At 49.2% G+C, this 9590-nt stretch overlaps 1 protein-coding gene across 1 annotated transcript in view; it reads right to left on the bottom strand.

Annotated features, from left to right (window-relative positions):
* Positions 1-2670: 2670 nt before the first annotated feature.
* The window catches only part of LOC104626933 (thyrotropin-releasing hormone receptor-like), a gene marked incomplete at its 5' end in the record, with an annotated part of 8953 nt that continues 2033 nt past the window's right edge, over positions 2671-9590 (bottom strand). Inside the window, one exon of the mRNA XM_010294982.1 lies at positions 2671-3051. Within this exon, the coding sequence (XP_010293284.1) occupies positions 2671-3051 (381 nt within the window). The remainder of the gene's footprint in view (positions 3052-9590) is intronic.

Raw genomic sequence — 9590 nt, 5'->3', positions numbered from 1 at the left:
GAGGGCCGTGGGCTGCGCTCTGCGGCCGCGACCTGCTGATCGCCCCAAAGCAAACGGCGCGGGGATGCAGAGCCCCAGTCCCGGCTCCTCCTCCGCCCCAAGCCCGCTGTGCTTGCAGGGTGTTACCAAGTTACTGCACTGCTAAGAAAGGTTAATTTTCTCCTCTCTTCCTTCCCTGCCATGCCCCGTCCCCTTACAGCTGTACCGATTAGTTGGCTGGAGAGCAGGGAGGGACGGGCGAGAGGAGAGGGTGGGATGCTACTTGTCGTATGTCTCTGGCTGTCGGGGCTGCCTGTGGCGTGTGTGCACCCAAAGGCGCCCGCATGCGCAGGGCCCTGCACCCCAGCGAGCTGCGAGCCACAGCTGGCTGTGAAGATGAAGAAAATTAATTGCTGTGCTGGCTAGCCAGGACATGGGGTGGCTGAAGGGGAAGAAGCTGTTACGTTTTGAGAAGAGAACTCCGACGCGTGGGAAGAAGCGCCCATTAGCACATAGAGCTCTGCGCTGTGCAGTAAGTCGTTCCCGTCAGCCCCAACCCAGCCCTCGTACGAGCTGACACATCTGAAGGCAAGAGCTGACCCATCCAAACCTCAGCTCTGGGTTTTGCCACGTTCAGGGGGACCAGCAGCCGCCCCAGGGCTCCCCTTCCTCCTCCTCAGCTTTACCTGTGTGTTACTTCGAGGCACCCTGGCCCTGACTGCAGATGCTTTTATCAATGGCTTGTTCTGAGCTGCTAAGGAAAATTCTGTTCTAAGGAGAAAAAAAAAATCTGTACTAGAGAAAAGATTGTTGCAAGCAAATTGTTTCATTTCTTAGTTTCATTTGCCAAGTTGAACAATTTTCTCACATTGTAGCAAAAGCACTTCAATTTTCCTCAAAAACCAAATCCCAAATCCCTGTGCAGAACTTTCTTAACAAGGATAAAGAGGAACTTCATTCCTAAATTCCCAAAATACACAAAAAAACACAAAAATGGCATGAATCTTTAAATTCCAAACACACACTATTCCCAATAATTGCAAAAAACAATGTTCTCTTCCCTCATCCTACAGTTATTTTGGGGGAAAAGTAGATAGTTTAATAACTCACAATATAATAATCATACATGCAAAGCCACCCTACACCGAAATGAAATAGGTCCTGGTCAGTTCCCAACACCTCACCGGTGGGACGTGAGGTCTTGTTCTGATTTGCCCAGGGAAGTGATTTCCCATAGATGCAGAATGGCTACTTAATGTACTGTGCTCTTAAAAACATCACACAGATATTTTCCAAAGTGGATGCAAAATTCTAAGATCTTTTAATACTATAGTTTCCATGAAAAACGGTGTTTTAGTGAGGCTGAATTGGCTGTTCAAAGAACTTTTTGCAGTCACTTGAGGGTGACTGGTGGCTGACACTCGTTTTATTTGGCAAGAGCCTTAGCGTCGGCTCATGCATAATCTTTTTCATTTTACTCCTAGTCCAGATAGGCTCTTGCAAGGCTGGGGCAAGTGTCCTTGGGCTGTTTTCTTGGACACCACAAGTTACGAACATCCACTTTGCTCACAGGATGGTAGCGGCAACGAGTATTGTTAATGTCTTATAGTTAGCGTGTCACTTATCACAGAACAGTTTATGGACTTTCGCAAATTATTCTCAGGAAGTAAAAGAATTGCTTCACCTGCCATTGAAATGCAACTGTAGCCGGGACGGTGAGCAACGCTGCTCGACGGTGTGCAGCTCCACCACACCTTGGGCTTACAGGGCAAGGCTACAGTATCCAGCTGAAGCAACTAGAGGAAATCGGACAGAAAAGGAAAAATTATCCAAAAGAAGCTTAGACCACAATGTTGGAAGTATTACTGTTCTTAGGGAACACTCTTTATTACTCTTTGTTACTCTTTATTACTCTTCGTTACTCTTTATTACTCTTTACTGTTACTTAGGGAACACTCCTTATTAGTTTGTTCATTTTTCTGTGACAAATCCAACTGGTCTGGACCTTGGGTGTGTGTGCTACCAGCACTGCAATATTTCTAAAAGCGTGAAGTGAGGTTCATGACACCCAGCTTTGGTTATTCCTAACACAGGAGTCTCCACCGGAGAGAGTCCCTTTACAGTCAATGGACAGAAATAGTCACATCTATCTCCTCGGTAGGTATGTGTATTCCTCAGAGGACTGTGCTGAGACGAGAGGAGCTGCTTCCTGGAGGTGCCTAATTGTCCCCATTAACTCTAAAAGGACTCTAGAGGAGCTGCCCTAGAAGGTGTCTGTGTTACAGGCGTGTAAATTTGGGTAGGTGAATCTCACCCTATAAGAAAACTGGTCCAGCAGAAAGAGTTTGGTTTTTTTTCCTTGAATACCCTTCTCTTCCTGGATTTCCTTTCAATGCCCTGGCCCAACTCAACAAACAATTGCACGTAACACAGAATGGCGTTGCACTGCTATATTTAACTAGATTCTTTAAAGATGCTCAACATTGACCTGTACCTAACACTTCACCAAACAAAAACAAATTATCATTAAGGAAAAGCAAATTAATTTGCCTTTAATAATCTGTTTTGTTAAATACCCTGGAGAGGTGTTAAATTAAGCTTGCTGCAATGCCAAAACAATTCTGTTGGCACTTCCCGAACACAGTGCATACAGCCACATAGCTCCCACTGCCTCTTTCAGGGTCCCAGGATTTATTTGGCAGGCTTGTTCTTCTTTGCAGGTGCAGGGAGGCTGTTCAGATCTTCTTGTTCGGTGACGTTGTGATCGGAGCTGTCATGAGAATGGTCCTTCATAACGCTGTAGTATACTGGGGCGGTGTACGGCACGGGGTTCTCGGCACTCTTCTCTTCGCACTTGCATAACTTCCTGAAGGCAGCTCTAAACTTCTGTGACATGAGGTTGTAGATGATGGGGTTGATGGCACTGTTCAGGTAGATGCACATGCGGCAGAAGAGAAGGAACCAGATGTTCAGGTACGGAGGGTCCATGAAGGAGTTCACCACCACCAGTGTGCGATAAGGCATCCACAGAAGGGCGAAGAGGACCACCACGACAGCCAGCATTTTGGTCACCTTGCCAGTGGCGATATGCAAAAAGAGAAATAGTCAGATGATGCTAAATCTCCAGCAGAACTTTCCCACCTGGAGGAATGGTGCAGACAGCTAATTCAGCCTACATATTGCTTACATCTCTCTTTAAGCATTTAAAATAGGCATCCAAACCATGGTGCTATTCCTCTCTGAAACTGTTTTGTTCATGAAAAAATCTTGCCTAAATAAACCCCTTAAATGACAGGTTTTCACCTACCATTAAAGAGCCTTTAAAACTCTTCAGGACAAGCATCCACCAGCCTGGAAACGGGCTGGGATAATCATGACAATTTCTGTACCAGAAAGCAAATTTGAAAATTGTACATAACAATAAATCAATGGGGAAAATAATTTGTGCAGAAGTGAGGACCTGAGTTTTGGGGTGCCACGGGGTATACCTCAACTCCCCGCCTAGGATTTCCTCTGCCAGCTGTATTGTTCCAGGTAATAGGCTCCTGGTACAGAGCAGCACTGGCAGCAGAGGAGACTGTCTGCAGTCTTGCACAAATTCCTACTTGTGCTGATATGGGAGTTACTTAGCTAATTGGTATGGATTATTTTAATTTGCAGCACACTAGGGAAGTACTACATTAACATATTAAGAATAAGAAGATACTGAGAATTCAGAAGTGAGCAGAATTGCCTGCAGCTCGACTCAAGCTTGTTTAAGAAAATGGGCTTTTGTTCTGAAAGTCCAGTGTTCCTAATAATTTTGACAGCTATTTCTGGTCAGTGACAATCATTCTCCAACAAATACTTACAGACTACACATGTCCCCAAGGAGGAAAGTATGAGTAAACACTGATGCTGCAAGCATATTAAGGCAGTGGTGTTTCAAACGTCAGAAAGGGAGTTGTGCAATGAGTCCAGCCCTCAATATGGAAATAAGCACTTAGATCAGTCTCTCCGCGTGTCTTGGAGTGCTTTTTTTACTTCATCACAAGCAACTGCGCCTTCCTGTAATGCTGTGAGTATTTCAGTTACAAAACTTTCACTACAACAAAGGGACTATTATCAAGCTGAGGCCAAAATAGAAGTGTTTTGCTGTGTGTGGTTTAATGGGAATGTGAGGACACTCCACAGAATAAGATCTTGCAGCGATATGGGGAGTGCTGAGGCTGTCACTAAGACTGCAGCACGTTTGCTGCAGTTTGTTGCCTTTTGGGAAAGATATGAGAGATTGTACAAGTTTTGTCAGTAAAAAGTAGCCTTTGGGCAGGGCTGGCTGGATCGAGAAGAGCGAGAACCATCTCACGAGCTTTTGGTTTCAAGCCACCCTACTAGTGTGCAACTGCTAGGGCGATCACTGGTTTACAGAAGTACTCCTGAGCTGGAGGCTGGGAGTGGACGGCAGCTGCCTGGCACACCATCAAAACCACCATGTACCAGCATGGTTTTAGCCGCTGCCTCCGCCGAGGCTGGCAGGGCAATCCAGGCTCGGGCACCCCTTCCCAAGGGAAGGAGCATCCTGGCAGCAGTGGTGAGCCAGTATCGCTGTGGTCTGCACTGCAAGACCTGGGAAGAGAGAGCTCCCAGGTACCGGCTCAGCCCAGGAAGGAGCAGATTTTGCTTCAACACCATATGCCCCATGAGCAGCACATATGGATGGGACCCGTGTTCTCTACTGTTCTAAGCATCTTTATAGCAAATAGAGACGCAGCGATGGAGCTTTCAGCCAGCCTGCTGCCTTCCACAGACCCGCTTCTGAGCTTTGAAGAGAGAATTGCTTTTGCCATATTTTTGATGCATCTGAGGTCTCTTTTCTGAAAAGCTGAATGAAGTTGATCTGAACAAAACTGTGCTACAGCGAAATGCAACAAGCTCTTCATCTTAAGTGATCCTAAGTACCATTTCAGTCAGAATTTAATCCCCCTCCTAATTCCTCCTGGGAGATGAGGGCAAACTCTGTGCTTTTCCATCCCATGCAGAGACTGAACACGTCCCTGCCCTGCCTGGAAGGTTCCATGTTAAAGGGCTGTCTTGGGGTTAAGGTTGGTGGGAGTCTTTCCACCAACATCAGCAGTACTAGGCAGCAGGATTGCTGCAAAATATGTCCCAGGAGACCAAAATACCACACCTCTGCGGGTCCTCACTGAGACACAGGCACTCCTCACTCAGCGGTTGTCTCAGTTCCTGAGTTACCCCTCGCAGGGCTCGGGAGAATAAATCCCTGAGCTTTTATACACTTCGCTCTGCTCTCTGGCAGGTGTCCCTTCTGGCTGGGAGGCTTCTTGTGCGGCTGAAATGTCTCCTTTAAAGCTAACACATTAATACTGCTCATGTGCTGTCTCCTGAGACTGAAACGTCTTTGGCTTTTCAACCACTGTAACCCTCTGCCTTGTTTTACTGTTCAGGAACCCACGAAGGCTGTGAACAGTGATCTGAACTCTGCATCTGAGTGACAACACCAGGGCAAGTGTATCCTAATAAGGCTGAAAACTAAGTTCATTCTGGTCCTTTCTGAGACCAAAAGAAATGTAGTCTGGAAAAGAACCAGTGATTCATCTGCTTTTTAGCCATAACTGCCCCAGCTTTTTGGCTGGTTGTTATGGAAATGCCAGCAGTGCCAGCAAGCGCTTGCCCAGCTCCCACCCAAGCGAGATCCCAATACCTCCCTCCAGACTGCAGAAGACCACACAGTGCTGTCATCCAAAGAGCACTTGCTGCTACCATCCTACAGCCCTGCGAAAAAGCTGTCCTTGTCCTGGGAGGGGAAACCAGCGGGAAACAGCAACATGAGGATTTATTACCTCTGTCTCACTAAATGCCTTCAGTGCTCCCCGAGGACGCTGCATCCAGACCACAAGCTGGGACGGGCAGCCCTGCCCTGAACTTGCTGTAAAGTGGAAATTTGCCTTTTAAAACCGACCATGTTCTCCTGGGTGTGACTTTAGCAAAGTTGTGTCGACACAGGATGTCTCCTCTGGATAAAACCTAACCGTCTATCCCAAAGTCACTCTTGTATCGCCATTGTGGGGAAAGAAATCTCTAGCGTCGTCTGCATGCATGGCTGAAACCTGTCTCCATGCCTTTCCTCACTCTACCTTGCTGAGGCAAGTGACTGTAGCACATTGAGGTGATCTGAACGTGCTTCTGGTGCTCATATGAAAAATTAACCTAATCAGCACTGAGGAGAGCTTCGGACAAATTAACCCTAACTGGAGCAGTCCTGAATTATGGCCCCAAAAAAGCCAGTTTTGCTGCAACCTCAAAACATCCCTCAGGGAAGCACCAGCTCAGGGACAACAATTTTTCTAACAAGTGTTTTGCAACAGCTCTGTTGTGCATAGTGTGTGCACACAGCAGCTGTAAAGGAGCCATGGATAGAAGCAAGATGAGGGTTTGTAAGCAGAAGGGGATGTTTTACTAGAACAGCTGGTATTTAGCTGAAAACCACTTCTGAGCATGTAAGCCAGTGCTGTTGCTCGATGGCCAAGGGCATCTGCTGTACGGACCCCTGACTACGTGCTGCGTCCCTATGCCAAAGCTAAAGGGCAGCTCATCTTCCACCAGGCACCTCCGTGGGCCAAGCCCCGTGTAACTCCCAGAGCAAACCTGCACTGAGCATCCCTCTCGCTCCACACAAGGTGGTCGGCATCTTGCGTCCCTGCACAGCCCTTCCAGCCCACCTCCTGCCCCCGCGGCCACAGACGCTTCTCCCCAGCCAGTGTCACCCCTCCTTGTCCAGGCACCAGCGTCCTGAGCTGCAGCATCCTTTTTTAGGAATCCCACTCCCTCTAGTGGTCCCTCCTCCGGCAGGTAAAATACGTTTTGCTTTGCTTCTACAGGTGATAAATACAGCAAAACCTCACGCCTTGTCTTGTCCTGCTCTGGACATACGTGTTTTGGAGGCACCAGTGAGGGAACAGCAGTATCTCCATGCTCTGAAAAGCCAGAAGTGCAGCGCTGGGGCTGCGTAGGAGCACACAGTGAGAATTGTATTTCCAAACTCCGCATCTCCACAGCAAAACATCTCCAGGCATCCAGGCTCTTTAGAGTCAAGGGAGAAAAATGGGCACCTCTGGGGTAGCCCCTTTTGGTCATCTCCCAGGGGACTCTGGGCATGGGGCATGAAACAGCCGGTTCCCCTTTGACCGTAAAGAGAGGCCAGAGGAGGAGTGCCGACGTGGGTGCCTGTACCCTGGTCAGAGGGACCACCTGAGCTACACACACCGAACGCCCACCCTCCCACCCCACTTTGCTCTCCTGCTGACACATCCTCCGGGAGCTGAACCACCCTCGCACCACTGGGCTGTGATGGGAATCTGGCAGATGCTTCTGCACCATCACCCCAACAAACTCAACCGTGTTTGTGGGATTGGGGTCCCTCTTTGCCACATCACTGGGATGCAACTTGCTGTCTGCAGGGTATTCTAAAGCTCCTGCTGCACATGTGAAGCCTGCCAGACAGCAACAGCATTGCTGTTTTGGACCAGACTTGCAAGCGTGATTTCTAATGGTGTCTTCAGTGGTTTAGTCTACAAGGCAATTGTATTTTAAAGCAGCTGCACCCTCGCTTCAATTTTCCCCAGTGGTAGCATGTGTATCACTTTCACAGCCTCCTCATCACCCTGTCAGATTGGAGACCACCAGCATTGGTTATTAGAGAAGTTTCCAATGCTGTGTCCTCGCTTCTGATGCTCAGGACAAGGACCTTTACCAAGGGCCCCCATGGAAATTCCTGGTAATGTTTTCAAGAAGCTGTCAGCACTTCTCAGGAGAGCATGAGAGGCTGATGCCATTACCTGTCAGGCTGCCCTTTCCTTTCCATCCTGGCCACGGGTGATTAATGAGCAAGGAAACCTGCTTATGAGCTCCTCAGCCAGCGTCAGCTATTGCAAAGCAGTGTCTGGTGGTCCGAGTTGAGATCCATCCGTGTTTCTTCTTTCCATAAGTTTCCTCTGGCTTTGAGGGCAGTGATGCTCTGGCTACCAGTAAATCAGAGGGGGAACCTTTCTTCTGGTGAAGGCAACACAGGACACCAGTGTCCAGGCTGCTCCCTTTTAGGGCTCATGCCTGACCATTGCACAGGGACTTTTTGCCATTGATTTCCCTGGAGATGGACCTTGCCTGGAGAAGACCACTCAGGTCCCTTCTGTGCCTCTCTCCCACTTTTGCTAAAGCCAAGCTGGAGAGGTGTCCCATGGACTCAGGTTCTGGGAGTGCTGTGGGGACCACAGACACCCTACACACAGCTTTGCCCCTTCCCAGGGGCACATACACCTCTGTCCTCATCACCCACATGTCCCACTGTGGGGCCCCACTGGCCGTGGGGCTGCTTTCCTCTGCACTCGCTTTTAAGCCCCTTCTCGTATCCAGCATCTCCATCTGCCAGCTCTGCTGGCAGGCATGGGCTCAGCTACCTTCTTTTTCACATTAAAATCCCTTTCCTAGTGATCTGCCCATTCCCTAGCACTCAGCTGTGCTTCCCCTCTGGTCTGCCCCCGCCGCCCCTCTGGGGTCCTGCATGCTGCAGCATCTCCCCAAAAACATCATTCCTGTGGCCCTGGCTGCCCCTGCTCAGGGAGACAAAGTCCAAGAATGCAGCACTGAGCCCTTGGGGTCTCTGGAGGCCTCTTTCCTCCCTGGGTGGTTGGGTTGTTGGTTCTTCCCTCATAACTGGATGCAGAATCATGACTCACTGCAGCTTCTGCTCCTCAATCCATTGCACTGCCAACAAACACCTCTGGCTGGATTTCAGGCAGTGCTCAGGTGGGTGCTCTGACGGGGCCTGGATTCGTTATGCTCCAAGCACTCCTGCTCACGCTGCCCAAAACTCTTGTCAAAAGAGCTGTGTGGTTTTTCACTTGGCTTTGGTGCACAGATAACTTATTCCTGGACTGAGCATCCAGCAATTAATCAAACGGTTAAAGCTGAACACCTGCCTCCTGGTTTTGCCCCCTCTAATTTTATGGACAGTCATATAAATTTCCCTATGATTATATATCAAATGAAGCAATCATGTCCTATGTCATATCCAACTTGTGAAAGACGTTTTTGGAAAAACCTGGATTGCAGCCACCTCTGGGGTGCAGCACTGCATGGCTTTAACAGCCACCAACCCCTGTGTCAGGCACCTAGCCCACATGCCCCCAGTGACACAGCTGGGGTTTCCTCCTCCCTCACGCTCAGCACAGCTCGTTTCGGAGAGCTGCTGGTGTGAAGTCAGAGGGAAGCATTCAACAAACCATAGCTGGAAGCCCTGGGAAACTGCTTTACAGTTTAAAAACTCAGAGTCATCTTTATTCCTAATGATGCCAGCTCTGTGATGTCAGGCCAGCCAGGGGAAGTCTTTGCGTGCTAAGATACTTCAGGAGGTAGTGACGATCCCAAGAAAACGCCCAGTGTAACAGAAAAGAGAGCACAAGATGTTTCCAGGAGCTGGAGCACCCATCATCCAGCCCCATCAGGACTAACGGCCTCAGCCACTCGTCCTAATGATGCTGGAGCACGCTGCGGCAGCACGGCCACTCCACGGCACAGCACCTGCAGCGGCTGGCCCGGGGGGGGGGGGCCCCCCA

Source organism: Phaethon lepturus, unplaced genomic scaffold, assembly GCF_000687285.1.
Source record: "Phaethon lepturus isolate BGI_N335 unplaced genomic scaffold, ASM68728v1 scaffold38559, whole genome shotgun sequence".
Taxonomy (NCBI): domain Eukaryota; kingdom Metazoa; phylum Chordata; class Aves; order Phaethontiformes; family Phaethontidae; genus Phaethon; species Phaethon lepturus.
This window is presented reverse-complemented; position numbering and strand designations above follow the sequence as displayed.